Below are 16531 nucleotides of genomic sequence, written 5' to 3'. Positions count from 1 at the left end.
CAAGCTAGGTTCAAAGATCAGCTGAGATAAGGAATGCCAGGCCCAGCTGTGCTGTTGAGATGCCCTGGGCAAGAAGAAAACAGCAAAGATGATAAGTACAGAAGCAGTGGGAGAAGGAAGCTGTTGGCTGTGGATACTTACAGGTGAGTGGAGTTTTTGATCTGGGGTTCTAGATAAGAGGGGGGAGCTGAAGTAAAGACAGAGGCACCACTTCACCAAGATTAGAAGAGGTTACAATGATAAGTTAGGGTTTAAAAAAATGAGCAAAGGAGAAAGAATCCACCCATAGAAACTTACTATGGAAATAGGGAAGTCTGGGTTTCATCTTCAGTGGAAGACAGTGAAGTAAAAAAAAAAAGCCTCTCCTACTCTCCAAGAGTAACATTAAATGGTTGTTGGCCCAGAAAGAATTATAGAAGAACTCAAAAAGACTTTTAAAAAATCAAATAAGAGAACTGAGGAAAAACTAGAAAAAAATAAGAATAATCCCAGAAAAACAAGGAGATTATGAAAAGAAAATCAATCCACTAGAAAAGGAGATCTAGAGTCTTAAATGAGAAAATGATTATTTAAAAGTTAGAATTAGACAAGAGGAAGCCAGAGAAGCTATAAAAGAACAAGAAATAGTAAAACAAAATATAAAGAATGAAAAAAGAGAAGAGAATGTGAAATATCTTATAAGAAAAATAACATATCTGGAGAACAGATCAAGAAGAGAAAAATATAGGATTAATTGTATTACCTGAAAGTTAAAGGACCATGACATAATAATACAAGAAATAACCAAAGAAAAATGTCCTGAAGAACTTGAGAGAAAAGTAGAAATAGAAAAAAACGCCACTAATCACCACTTCAAAGATATCCTACATCTCTTTGTAGAATCTTATATGTAGCATCTTATATGTTTCTGAGAAAACATATGAGAACATTATAGCTAACTTTTAAAACAATCAGATCAAAGAGAAAATTTTACAAGAAATGAACAAACAAAAATTCAAATATGCTGGAGCTACGAATATAATTTTACAGGATTTAGCAGCAGCTACAACAAAAGACCATAGGTCCTGGAATACTATATATTGACAATCAAAAAAATTAGACTTGTGGCCCAAAATATCATATACAGCAAAACTAAGCATAATATTGAGTGGGGAAAGATTTTGAGGATTTTGTCTCAACTAAACCTGAACTCAATAGAAAATTTAACATATAAGAGTCAATAACAAAGACTAATTTCAAGATATTCAACAAAAATGAACCATTATGTTTTATATGTGGAAATATAAATCATATGTCTAAAATTGACATCAGGAATCAGGTAGTTCAAAAGAAAGATTTGGACAGAGTTGAACATTAACTGTAAAAAACTTAACTGTCTAGGATAGTAGTAATTATGCTATATAAATGAAGTACAAAGGAAAAAATGACAGAAGCATTAGATGGGGGAGGAGGGCAGGTAGTTCTGAAAACCTACTTGTATCAGGAAAGGGTTAAATAGCAATAGATAAATAGATAGATAATATATGAAGTGTTTAGCACCCTTCAGAATCTATAAAGAAATAAGGAGGAAGGCAATAGGATAAAGTGAGATATAGAAAGGTGGATAGATAGATAGATAGATATAGATATAGATCAATGGGAAAGGGATAAATAGTGAGGGAAATAGTGAGGGGAGATGATAAGGGAGGGATCCATAGGTGAGGGGAGGTTAAATAATGGCAAGGCAAGTTAAGAAGTAGGACTAAAGTAGTGTTACCTAGAATAGCAGGGATCTGTTATTGCTATTGTTTGTCCTTAATTCTCAAAGAGGACCATAACATCAGAGAGGTGATTAAGTAAAGGAGGGATATACAAATTCCCTCCTCTCTTTCCTTCCTGAGCCATCTGAGTCCAATGGCCAGATATAGATCAGGATGATTGGAGATGGCACTGAATGCATTAGGAGATCCTGGCCTTTCTAAACTAAGGTTTTCAACCGGAGATACATACAAACACATTAATGAGGCTCAGGAGTAGAATTTATTAGTTTAAAAAAAGTAGGATTAGTAATCATTGAACTCAGGCAAAGCCAAGAAAGATTCAATCAAGAGATAAATCTATATTATATGTCACCAATATTAATATTGATTTAGTTGCATGTCTACATGTGTGTAAAAGTGTACATATATGTGTGTATATGTGGATGTATATAGATATATGTATTGTATGGGTGTGGGCATAAATGCATATATACATACATATATATATATATAATATATGTGTATGCATATATATATACATACATATATATATAATATATATGTGTGTATGTGTATGAATATACAAATATATCTGTGCTTAAGTATAGCTTGTTTGGGGAAAGTGGGAGGGAACGAAAGGGAGGGTAAATAAAGTAAAAAGTGCACAGCGGAGAACAAAAGAATAATCTACAAAAAAGCAAAGAAAAGATGTACAATTGTTGTCACATGAATTCTTCCTAATGTTCTACTGGGCACATGACATTTTTTTTTTATTTTCCTTTTTCTATTTTGTTTTTTCTTATTTTGTATTTAGCTTTAAATAAATAAATAATTTAAGGAAGGCAGCTTAATGGCATGACACAGTGCAGTGGATAGAAGACCAACCCTGGAGTCAGGAGGACCTGAGTTCAAATATGATCTCAGACATTTAACACTTATTAGCTTTGTGACTCTGATCAAGTCACTTAACCCCAATTCCCTCACAAAAACAAATATATGTATGCGCAAATAAATTTAGGGAGTAGAATATTTTTGCAGTTGTTTTTCAATCCTCTCCAACACTTCATGACCTCATTTCAGATTTTCTTGGTAAAGATACTGGAGAAGTTTGACATTCTCTTCTCCAGCTCATTTTACAGATGAAAAAATAAGCAAACAAGGTTGACTTGCCCAGAGTCACCAGCTAGTAAATGTCTTAGGCCAGATTTGAACTCAGGAAGGTGACTCAAAGTACACAGCTGTACTTTGGGCTATCAGAAAAGGTCTCTTAGAGCAAATTATCCTTACACTTGCTGACCCTTGAATGGAGATATGTTTCAAGAAGAAAAGTAGGGGTGATAGACTATTAGACATATCCTGAACAAAGATACTGAGACAAGGATTAGGATATTGCCTATGCAAGATAGGGAAGCAGACCAGTTTCATTATAACATGAAAATTAATGAGGACCACAGATTGAAATAGATGCTTTAAAAGTGTTTATTTGTGGGGTTTTGTTTGTTTGTTTGTTTGTTTTATCCTAAAGACAAAAAGAGCCATTGAAGCTTCTTGATTAAGCAAATGATATGGTCACATATGCATTCTAGAGGCAGGACTGGAAAGAGAGAGGGTGGAAACAAATCAATTAGGAGGCTATTGAAATGGTTGAAGTGAGAAATGATAAAGTTTTGAACCAAAATGTCTAAATTATGATCATTTCACTTGGACCAACCTACCTAAATAATTGAATAGAGATCACTATCTCCTTCCCTAAATAAAGTCATATGGTCTTATTACTAAGTGATTAGAAGTAATATATACAATCAAGATAAGGATGCTTGCCCATCATGTACTGTCTCCCATTCCCAATTCCTATCCCAATCAACACTGGCATTGATGAAACATCTTGTGCTAATGCAAAACTGCCTCCAAATGCTGATCCAGATGAGGAAAGTTATCTGATGAGGCTCCTAGTTACTAGAATAGAAACTCTTGAACATTTGAGCTCCATTGCTTACCAGACTATTTCCCTCTCAACTTCAATTGTGTATGCTAGGTCTGATTCATGAGGAAAAACCACATATTTATGCAGGCAGCTGGTGGCTTTAGGGGAAAGGTTTAAGGCAAGCAGGGAATTTTGTGTGGAAATCAATTCTTTTCGGAAGTCAATGTATTATGGACGTTCATGCAAGAAAAATTCCAGAGAGAAATTAGCTGCCCATGTATGGCAGATACCTTAAGGTAATGCATCTATAGTCACTGGAATAATGTTAGTTAACCCTTCAGGCACTGCTTAAATATACATTACCAACTGAGTAGATATAATTAGAGACATAATGTTGGCCCTTTAAATATATATTTCCTTAAAGAATTGATTCAGGATCAACAACAATACTAGATGATGACCAGTTCTGATGGATCAGGCCATCCTCAGCAACGAGATCAACCAAATCATTTCTAATGGAGCAGTAATGAACTGAACTAGCTATGCCCAGAAAAAGAACTCTGGGAGATGACTAAAAACCATTACATTAAATTCCCAATCCCTATATTTATGCACACATGCATTTTTGATTTCCTTCACAAGCTAATTGTACAATAATTCAGAGCCTGATTCTTTTTGTACAGCAAAATAATGTTTTGGTCATGTATACTTATTGTGTATCTAAGTTATATTTTAATATATTTAACATCTACTGGTCATCCTGCCATCTAGGAGAGGGGGTGGGGGGGGGTAAGAGGTGAAAAATTGGAACAAGAGGTTTGGCAATTGTTAATGCTGTAAAGTTACCCATGTATATATCCTGTAAATAAAAGGCTATTAAATAAAAAAAAAAAAAAGAATTGATTCAGGAGACCCAAATAAATTCCAGCAAACTATAAGTGGGCATTTCCAAATTGCCCTTCTGGGGACTTTCTGAGCAGTATACAAAGCCAAGGACCTACTCATAAGAAACCCTGAAAATCAACTAATCTGCTTACTTACTTTTAAATGGAGAGGGTATTGGGAGTGTGGTGGGAGTAGGAAGGAGAAAACTTAAGATCTTTGAGGGTGAACAATATTCCTTGTTTATCCTGAATTGATGAGATAAACTTCATTCAGTTTAGCAATCTTGGACAAGTGTGATTGTAAGATAATGATCTAAAAATCATATTGAAATGAGTTGGAAGTTTTATGTTGTATATGCCAAGGTCAGAGTAAAAAAATATATCATAGGTCAAACCAATGCTCTAATCATGGAGCAAAAATTGTTTGCCCTCTCCTGAAATCATTTATATAGTTAACATTACAAAGTTGCTAAAAGCCAGAGCCAGGAGAATATTAAGAACCCCCAGAGACACCATCACCCAAAGGAATAGTTTCTTTGCTAAAAGAAGCAGCCTTGAACTTGCCTCATCTGCAGCATAGCCTGTAAGGGAGCGGGTGGGCTGGGACGGAGGACATTTTTTAAGCTGTGAAAAAAGCAATTTCACAACTGAAATGCCCGAGCAACATGAAGAGCTAGAAGGTGAGTTAACTGTAAAGGTGACTGAAAGTGGGGAAAATTTATATATACTGTGACCAAATATTTGGTCATAGGATCCTGGGCCATGGCAATTCTAGGATAATAAGCAACCAAAAAGTCCCTGCAGAATCTTTCAAGTCTGCTCTTCCCCTTCCTCCTGAAAGCTTGCTCCTATAGGTGGACATGTTCAAGGTCAAGGTGATATTTGTTGGCTAATAGAACAACTAGATGGTACAATGGAAAGAATGCTGGACCTAGAGTAAAATAAGGACTATTAATGGTATGACCCTAACCAAATCATTTAGCTTTAGTCAGCCTCAATTCTTTTCATATGTAAAATGGGGATAATGATAGCATCTATCTTCCATCTTGCTGTAAGGATTGATAAATATAATATATACAAATCACTGAGTATATACTGCATACATGTCATATTATGTATTTAATATAAATACATTTATTGGGCAAATGTGTATTATACATCATATGAACTCAAACATTCACAGACATCATAACTACAATGTATCTTCCATTTCTGCATGTCTGCCACCTAATATCATCTGTAGCTTAATCATCTATATTTGAATCTGCAATCATCTGTATCTATCATTGTCATGTATATTTATGTCGGCGTCAACTATATTTGTATCTGCATCATACTGCATACATATGTCACATATATATATAATATAAATACAAAAAATATTTATTGTGTATCTAAATATACATCTATATATAATGGCAATTCATACATTCATAACCACAATGTATATTCAATTTCTACATGTCTGCTACCTAATATTATTTGTATCTATATCATCTATATTTGAATTGGCATCATCTATAGCTATCATTGTCATGTATATTTATGTCTGTATCTGCATCTTCTATATTTATATGTTTTTATGTATTTAGATGATATAATGGATAATGCATTGATCCTGGAATCAGAAAGATCTAAGTTCAAATTCATGCAGGAACACTAGCTGTATAACCTGGGGTAAATCACTTAATTTCTATCTGCCTTGGTTTCTTCAATTATAAAATGGGGATAATAATAGTGTCTATCTCACAAGGTTGTTATGAGAAAGTAAGGAGATAATATTTGTAAAAGTAGCTAGCATAAAGTTGTTATTAATCATTACTTGTTTCATTCTTCCTATTTCTATATTTGTAATCTCTAGATATTCATATGCTAATTGTTTTTTTCAACTTCTCACCCTTTCTTTGCTTGGATTTCATGAAAATCAGTTTGCTTGGGAACAATAAATCTATCTGATGTTTTCTTGCTTTAAAAATAGTATTACCCTTTGTTGCTTATATCACATGTTCCTCCGTATCTCTTCTCCTCCTACATCCTTTATAAGAAATAATTTTTAAAGTTCACTAAAATTAAATAATACATCAATAAAGTATGACATTATAAATTGTATTCAATACCATGTTCTCAATCTCTGCAAAGAGAGGAACATGTATTATTACATAGATTCCTTTGAGGCCACCTTAGCCATCATAATTTTATAGCATTCAATTTTGATTGTTTTGCTATGTTTTCCATGTATGTTTTTGTGGTCATTGGGTGTACTATTTGATTTGCCCTACTTACTTGATTTTGTATCAAGGGACTTGTGTGTGTGTGTGTGTGTGTGTGTGTGTATAAACCTAAGAATGAGATCTCTGGAATAAAAGTATGAACATTTTGATGTGCTTTTTTTTTCTCCTTGTAAGGGGTAGAAGGAAATGAGAATAGATGTAAAGAGTTTGTGGTCTCTAAAAAAGCAAATCTTATTTATTTATTCAGTATGGTTGGGATCAAAAATTAAAATAATTTTTGAATGTTTTCTGCTAAAATGAAACTTAGAACCTCCTATTTCTGTATTTATAATCTCTATGCATATGCTAATTGGTTTCTTCAAGTTCTCATCTTCTCTTTGTTTGAATTTCATGGAAATCAGTTTGCTTGGGGACAAGGAATTTATCTGATGAGCAATGACTGGGTTGAGGAAGAGTTCATCCAAGACTTGTATATGTTTTCCTTAAAAAAGTTTCCAAAAGTAATTGGGCCCAAGAACCCACTGAATTAACAATATATTGATGTAGTCTATAAATTCAGATTTGGGGATATGGAACACTCTTAGGACAAAAGAAAACTAGACAAACAAGTCAAAATAGAGGAAATTAAATCTACTTCCATATTTAATTAAACTTACATCCATATCTGGATGTAACTTATAGTTTGATATAAATATATTTTAAATATAATTATATGACTACATAATTATATACTTAATATTTAAGTGGAAATATCACTAACAATTATCAATAGAAATTAATATTTTCTTAGTAAGTTTATGTTTAGCATAATTTGGGAATTGTAATTTTGCCTTGAAGGATATTATAACTCTAAAAGACATACATACCTGGGACTCAACAGGACCAATCCACAAATCAATCCCTTTTTGTTCAGTCATTTCAGTTGTACGCAACTATTGTGACCTTATTTGTTTTTGTTTTTTGTTTTGTTTTGTTTTGTTTTTTGGTAAAGATGCTGAAGAGATTTGTCATTTCCTTTTCCAGATCAGTTTACTGATGAGGAAACTGAGGCAAATGGTGATTTGCCCAAAGTCACACAGCTAGTTAGTGTCAGTGGCCAGATTTGGACTATGTCTTCCTAACTCTAACCTATCATTTTATTCACTGATCCTCCTAGCTGCCCATAAATCATCCCCAGAACAAACAAATCTTTGTGCTTGTTATGCCAGACTGAAACTAGCAAGTAGAAAACGACAAATCATTTTAACTCCTCTGCTCAGGTTTCTCTGGCATACTCTATTCTGCTCTATTCATAAAATTCATTTTTTCCCCAGTAGCATTGGATTTGGAATTAAAGGACCTGTGTTCAAATTATGAATTTGATAGATATACAATAGCATGTGACCTTGGCTAAAGTTATTCTATCTTTCTTGGCCTCCTTTCCTTCCATTTGTAAGATAAAGTGGTTTCAATATCTAAGCTATGAGTTCCCTTCCAGCTCCAGATCTATTTAGTACCTTTTATATAAAAGCATCATACTGTTTCCTGATGATACAAAGAAGATATCTCAAAGAACTTGAATTTCTCTTCTAATTTTGAGGAGAGGTACTTGAAGACTTCATGTTCTTAAAAGATTTTCTGCTGTAAGTTTCCCTGAAATTATGTAATATTTAATAAAGTATTAGAAATATGCAAACAAATATTTATTGTTTGTACAATTAATATTCTCTGATTTCAACACTTGCTAGCTGTGTGACTTTGGGCAAGGCATTTGATTTCCTCAAACTTTAAATTCTATCTCTGTAAAGTGGAGGTAATAAAAAGAAAATAGTAATAGATGATATTTCATTATTCACCAAACAAATCTGCTTAGTAAAGCTTAAAAATCTACATAAGTATTACCTACTGTGAAAGTCAACTGTGAAACAAAACAACCTTAATGTCAATGATAGCAGATGGAAATCAATAGCATTAGACAGATGATGCTCACATGAAGTAAACGAGGCTAGACACACTGACTAGGACAATAACATCAGGCAAGCCTGACAAGTCATAAAGGCTATAATTACTAATAAAGCAAAGGACACATGGAAATGAATGCAAAGAAAAAGGTCATAATATTGTTTAGAGTTGCTAATTAAAGACATTCCAACAGAAGGGACAATATCAATAGGTGTTAACGAAAATAAGCAAGGATGGAGACAGGTATATGTATATGTATATTCACATATAAAGTCAGCTTGGGAGACATCATTCCCTAGTTAAATAGGTATTGACCTAATATAGGATATCTGTATTATCCTTCAATTTCTGTTACTAATATGAAATATGATATTGACCATCTCACTTAATTTCTCTGTTGTCAATATGACCTTGAAAATGAGGATAATATGATCTGCTTTAGTGAACTCATAAGATTATGTGAACAATTAATTGATGAAATATCTGTGAAATCATTCAAAAAACATAAAATCTTCCACAGTATCTACAAAAATCACCACATGTCTCCTAAATTTTAAAAAAGACTCCCTACATTCTAGGTCAATAAATCATCCTCTCTCTCTTGTTGAAGCCCAAGCTTCCCACTACTTTTTCATTTCTTATCTAATGCAATCTGGCTTCTATTACCATCACTCCTTAAAAATTATTCTTGCATGCACATCACCTGATTGTTCCTAAGTTTTGTCTTCCTCCTTCACCGCTCTGAAGTATTTGATACTCTTAGTCACATCATTCTTTTTTAAACTTCAAAGAAGATTCAGAAATACCAACTAAAAGGCTACTGAAATATTCTACAAGACAGTTGAGGGCCTGAATTATGATAGTGACCATGAAAATAAGAGAAGGGAACAAATATAAGAGCTATATTTAAAGTAGAATCAAGAAGACTGAATAAGTGATTGTATATGTGGAGTTAGAGAAACTGGGGAATCAAGGATGGCTCCAAGGTCATGCACCTGGGTGACTAGAGAAATAGGAAAGTTTGGAATAAGGTTAGGGGGAAAGATAATGAGGTCTGTTTCATACCTATTGATTTGAGATGTCTGCTGGAGATTGAGATGGGAGTGTTAAAATAGATAGCTGTGATATGAATCAGACTTCAGTGAGAGAAAAAAATATGAGGGTCATCAACATAGAGAAGATGATTAAAGCAGTGGAAGAAGATGAGGCTACTAAGAGAAAGAAGTTAAGAGGACAAACCCAAATCAAATGCCTGCAGTGCGTAGCCAAAAAGGGTATGGGACATGGGTGATGATTCAGCAAAGTAGATTAAAAAGGAACAGAAAGAGCACTACTAGAAAATAGTGTCATGGAAAACCAAGAGAAGGAAGTTTCTAGGAAAAATCATCAACAGTGTCAAATATTACAAAGAGGGCAAAAGAAATGAAAATTGGGGAAAGGCCATAGTATTTAGTAATGAATTATTATTATTGCTTTAATTGTAAAATTCTATTAAAATGCAAATGATCCTGGGTTCTTGAAGGCTATGGCAGCAGAATCAGTAGGCCTACCTTTCTTACATGGTTTGGAAAAATTACAATTTACTTTATTAGAGCTCATACTGTTAAAATCTTCCCATCACTGAAGTAAACCCAGATTTGGATGAATTTTCATCACAACTGGTTGTTATCCAGTTATATAACAAAAAACCATCATCATTAATGGAGATAAACAATAGAATGGGGAAAATACAGAAAACTAAAAATATAAGCAGATAAGACAAAACATAACATTAGGTTCAACAGAACCTAATCACCTTAAAAAATAAATGAAACTTTTTCTTTTTACTTTTTGAAATAATTTTGACATCATATTGTCTTTTCCAACTTCCTACCAGTGTATTTTGTTGTTTTATGAATGTCCTTCCATTATTTAAATATTTTTCTATTTGCTTTTGTAAATATTTCATTTTCACAAAATTATATGTACAAAAAATTTTTAACATTCATTGGGTTTTTCTTTCAAGTTTTGTGTTCTAAATTCTATTCCTGCAATGTTCTCCTTATTCCCTGAGATGGCATTTTTTTTTCATTATTCCTATAGCACTGAAAAAGTGGAGTTACAGCATATTCAAATTTATACTAAGCACCCATATCAATAGTAGGAAATAAAAATATACATATATATGAAAATAATATGCTATACTATACAATATAAAAAATGTGTGTGTGTGTGTGTGTGTGGAGAAGGGGGAAGAGAGAGTAAAGAATGCTACCAGTACTGAAGTAGAAACAAAAAAATGTCATAGATTTGGAAGAAAGGGAAATGAGATATTGAAACAATTACAAGAGCAGGAAAGGAAACAAAAAACAAAAAGATTCTGACCAAGATATAATGAAGGCAAGAGTGTCTTCATGGGCCTCTTAACATAATAAATTGAGAGTTGGAAGAGACCTTGGAGATCATAATTCTCATTTTGCATGTCAGGAAACAGTCTAGAGAAGGACATAGCTAATCCAGGTATATGTAAATATTAAGTAACAAATCTGAAATTCAAGATTAGGTTCTCTGACCCCAAATTCACTAGAGAGAGAATTAATTTGTTTATTTCCTTATGTGTTGTAAATTGAAGTACAAATTGTTATATATCTGAAATGTAAAGTATGTTCTAAGATCATGGAAGAAATGAAAAGGATACAGGAATTTCTCAAATGCTTTTGGACATTTTCATAGGCCATTTCTAAAGTGAATGTTTTCTCTCTGATGATTGAGTCTTGCCTGAATTGACAGTCAATATTAACCCAAATTGACTGAAGAGATTTTCACGCAATCAGCTTTCTCCAGTTGAGGACACTATGGATATCTGTCTCCAAAAGTGTTACTATTTAATACAGATAAAACCAATGTTACCCATGGCTTGCAATGCTTGGTGTAGATGTGGTCATGCCTAAAAACAGAAAGATGTGACTCTGATGTTATTCAATATATCCAAGATTCGATAGCTACATGATTCCCAAAGCATCCAAAAATGGGATGCTCTTTGGATCTAAACTGAGAAAAAATAAATGCACAAGATATTCTGCAGTGTCTTACAAGCCCAATGCAATTCCAATGTTTTCAGGTACAGGAGTTTCCATTTCCTAGGATCCTTGCAGTTCTGCCTGCTTTCCTCACAAGCATATTAGATGCCCCCATTAGGTACCTAAAATGGTGTCTAAGTGCTGTACTTGGAATAAACATAATTAAGAGTCTGGAGGAAAGTTAAAGAGATAACCACAACTTTTATTAAGGGTTATTCAGCTGAAGGTAATTGAAAACATACGATCAAGAGCAGAAAGGAAAACAAGAAGCTCATTCTATCTGCTCCTCAGAAACTTCACTGGCTTTATATCCATGGACACAATAACCTCTCAGCAAAGGATTCTGAATTTTTTTTTTTGCTTTAACCCATTCATGGACAGTCCATTTGTTTCAGTCACAGAAAGAGGAAAAACTAGACTATTAATCTACCATTATCCCTCTTTACAAACCTAACTATCAAATTGGAACCAAGAAGCTTCTGGAAGTTCCTCCTTACCTCAAAAATAAAATACAAACCTTACTGTTTGGATTTTAAATCCCTTTAATAATCTGGTTCCAACATATTTTTCTAAGGTTCATACTTGTTTTTCTCCTCACACTCTCTGCTCAAGTCAAACTAGCTTACTTGCTATTACTTATATAAAATATTCTCTCTCATCTGTGAATCTTTGCACATCCTTTCCCCATGTCTGTAATGTATTTGCTCCTCAACTGTACCTCTTAGAATACCTAACTTCCTTTCATATAGTGTTGCTTTCCTCCAATAGAGTATTATCTAGTTCCTTAGAGATCTGGTATTGCTTAATTTATTTGTTATTGTTTAATTTTTACATAGTTTAATATTATTCCTTGGTATAATTTAATTTTTGTCCTTGGAGTACTACTATAATGGTTGGTACATAAAAAGCACATCATCATTGTCATCACTTACTATATGCCAGGCACTGTGCTAAATACTTTCTAATTATTATTTCATTTGCTCCTCACAATATCCCTGAAAGATGTGTTATTTTTATACCTGTTTTACAATTAAGAAAATTGAGGCAGACAAGAGAAATGATTCACCCAGGATAACAAAGCTAGTAAGTATCTGAGGCTGGATTTGAATTCAAGTCTTCCTGACTCCCATCTAAGTTTTGGGAGCCAAACCTACCATTGCAATTAGAGGTTTGGGGAAAAGGTTCATAGTGTGTGTTGCATATTTTAATACAGGAAGGAAATGCACATAGGGAAGTAGTGGCCATGAAAAGATGTTCTGCTTCAGGAAGTCACAGAAATGGTAATGTGAGCCATAGGGCAATTGATTGACAATTAATTGGTTATACTGTTCTAATGTACAAAAAACTTCAACTCCATTCCTTCTCACAATTGCTATTATTCAATTGAATTTTTTCTACAAATGAGCCTCTTGAGAATTCATGCCTCCTCAGTTGTCATCTTTCTCTTAACAAAGCTTATAGCCTTACCTCTACAGCATTGGTTGGATCTTGGATGTAGATGCCAGCTGGTGACAATACCTCAATATTAGAAAGACCTTCAGTTCCCAAAACTCCAATTACCACATTGTTTCTTACTATATTGCCCTGTCTTGAGAAGTCTACATGCAAAAAAAAGAAAGAAATCAAAAGGAGAAGCTTTAAAACAATTAATAATCATCTTTACTGGTCAAATCCTCTTGATTTTACTAATTGATTATATGTTTGACAGATTACACAGAATATATATATATATATATATATATATATATATCATATGGTATGCATATGTAGGTATAAAATATACACAGTATAGACAAACTGTGCTGAGCATATTTAAGAATACTTAAGACATTATACATTATGCCATCGGCTTACTGTGTAAAATACTTGACATCCTAAATTTATTATAATATATTTAAAACAAATTCATCTATTTACCAGTTTTTCTTCTGGGGACGGCCTTCCAAGGGTGATGTCTCATTTCCATGTAAGTCCCTGAGGAAAAAAATACAGTGTAACCAGAGCACATTTCATGCCACTGAACAAAACAAGACATACCAACCATATTTCCTTTTTTTTTTTTTTTTAAACTTTTTAAAGTTAGGAATTACACAGAAAAACTGAGATTTTCAGGACCCATGAATTGTAAACATTGAAATTGGGAGAAAGACAAAGAGACAGAGATGGCCTGAGAGATAAACTGAAACAGAGGAACAAAGAAACAAACACTATTATCACTTTGTTCCTAGGATAGTCAGAAATTAACTACCCCCAAGAAAGAAGACACCACCATTTCATGCTGTTTTTTGTTATTTTATGGGTCAGATTTTGTGAGTCTAGTATGCATATTTCTGTGATTTTTTTTTTACAGATGCAGGTGGATACTGGTGTCAGAGATCTCAATGGATCTCACAATCACTTTTCATACAGTATAGGCAATTGAAAAAACAAAGAAGATTATACTTTTCCACTTGGTTATACTTTTTTCAGAAGTCAGCTAGGTGGCATAGAGAACACAGCACTGGGCTTGGAGTCAGAAAATCTTAAATTTAAATTCAGCTTCTGACATTTACTCCCTTTGTGATTAACAAATCATTAAACATCTTTCTTCATCTATACAATAGGGAAAATAATAATACCAACCTCACAGGGTTGTTGTTAGGACCAAATGATATAATAGGTAAAAAGCTTTATAAGCTTATTTCTTTAAAAAGTTTTAAAACATAAATTTGGAATCCACTACTCCAATTAGCATAGAACATTTCTAAATATGACATGTAATTCAGAGATTTAAAGAAATGTAAACTTGTGTCCCTTTCCCAATATAAACTGTTAACATAAAGAAACTTTTAACTCTTGGATTTCTTTAGGTGGTTAAAATTTGTGGCCTGATATACAGCTTTCTTAATTCCAGTCTTTTACAGATTTTTCTCAGTTGTTCTTACGTGTTCCACTCTAACCCATGACTAAGTAACTTCTTTCTGTTAAAACATGCCTAAAGGCTGCTTTCCAGATTCCCTCCTCTAGGTCCCTAAATTTTTTCACTTGTAAGGTTAGAGGCATTAAAAAAGAATGTGATTTCATCTAGAACTACAATATCTTAGTTGAAAGGGAATGATTACTAGGTGATGTACCTGAACAAGAATGACTAATTAATCATTCAGAATTAATTACATCTCAGTATTAAGTACCAGGCAATGTTCTAGGTGCTGTGAATACAAGTCCAAAGAATAATATTTATCCCTGGCAAGTGATCAAATCAAGTCAAATCATTAACTTCCAAGGGTCTCATTTTCTTCATCTATAAAAAGAGAGCATTTATTATCTTACTATGTGCTAATCACGATGCTAAGTAATAGCAACATAAAGAGAAAGAAAAACAAAAACAAAATCTATCTGGTAGGGAAAAAAAGGAAATGAAGAATACTTAGTCTTTGCTCTTCCTCAAAATGGAAATCACCAAAAGGAGAAAGGAGTTTGAAAAATGGTTGAGGAAAGTGAGCTATGATGAAGTCTAGGGAATAATCACCTCCTTTTTGATTAAAAATCTTTCTAATCAAGAAAATTCAGCAGTAGAAATCACTATGACAATCTGAGGGATCATATGTTTGATCCGGAAAGAACCTTAAAGATCATCTACTCCAATAAGGAAAATAAAGTTGGAGGTTAAGAGACATAACCAATGGTGCACAAAAAATGGCAGAGACATAGCATGAACTCAGGTTCTCTGGCTATTTTTATGTAACACTGTCAGGACTTTTTCCCTCTTACATCAAACCCAAATCTACTTTTGCATAATTCTACCTATTTCTTCTTTTGGGGGTCAGTCAGAATATATCCAATGATACTACCAATAAAGAGTTTGAAATATTTGAAAAAGAGTAATTATATTCATCCCCTGTCTCACCCTTTAAGTTTTCTTAAGGGCAAATATTTCTAGTTTATTCAGTGCTGCATGTGTTCTTGCTCATTAGTGTTAATATCCAGAAATGAATACTGTATCCTAGATGTGATCTGAATAGGGTACAGTATAGTGGAACTGCCTACTGCTACATATTTCACATCAGATTTTTATTATAAAACCTAAGCAACCACTAGTTTTATCAGTTACCAAATCATTCTGTTGATTCAAATTCAACTTGTAATCACACAAAAAAGACAACACCTTTTCACAAGGAATGTTTTCTATCTACATCAATCACATCACATTTATACAGTTGAGTTTTCAGTTTTAATTGAATTATTTTTTCAGTTAACAAGAATTCTTTCTCTTTCTCCCATCCCCAAAGCTAGAAGGAAGAAAAAAAGCAAAAGTCACAAATATGATAGTCAAGCAAAATGAATTCCCATATTGACTATGTCTATATAGTTAATCTATCTCCTCTCTGTCAGGAGATGGTAGCAATTTACAGTATATGAATGTAATGGAATACTATTATGTCATTTATGATTTGGTCAAAGAGAATGGTTTTAGATAAATCTGTGAAGATTTGTATGAATTGATCCAGAGTAAAATGAGCAAAATCTATTCACTTTTTGAATATAAGTATAGCACTTTTCACTTCTCTGTGATAAATAATATTTTATTGGATTCAATCCATATTTCAACCAATAGAAACCTTTTTGGATTCCAGTTAATCCTCCAGCATCTTAACCACCATGTTAAGATTTATGTCATCTAAAAATTTGATAAGCATATCACTGAAGGAATTATTCAAAATATCTGATATAATAGAGCCAAAAAATGTTGTGGCACTCCATTAGTCATTCCAGA

At 33.2% G+C, this 16531-nt stretch overlaps 1 protein-coding gene across 1 annotated transcript in view; it reads right to left on the bottom strand.

Moving 5' to 3' along the window:
* PKHD1 (PKHD1 ciliary IPT domain containing fibrocystin/polyductin) overlaps positions 1-16531 on the bottom strand; it is a 611151-nt gene that overhangs the window by 310635 nt on the left and 283985 nt on the right. Inside the window, 2 exon segments of the mRNA XM_031964731.1 lie at positions 13246-13376; positions 13696-13752. Of these exon segments, the coding sequence (XP_031820591.1) occupies positions 13246-13376; positions 13696-13752 (188 nt within the window).

This window comes from Sarcophilus harrisii, chromosome 4 (genome assembly GCF_902635505.1).
Source record: "Sarcophilus harrisii chromosome 4, mSarHar1.11, whole genome shotgun sequence".
Taxonomy (NCBI): Eukaryota; Metazoa; Chordata; class Mammalia; order Dasyuromorphia; family Dasyuridae; genus Sarcophilus; species Sarcophilus harrisii.
The sequence above is the reverse complement of the archived record's forward strand: the minus strand, read 5'-3'. Positions and strand labels throughout refer to the sequence as shown.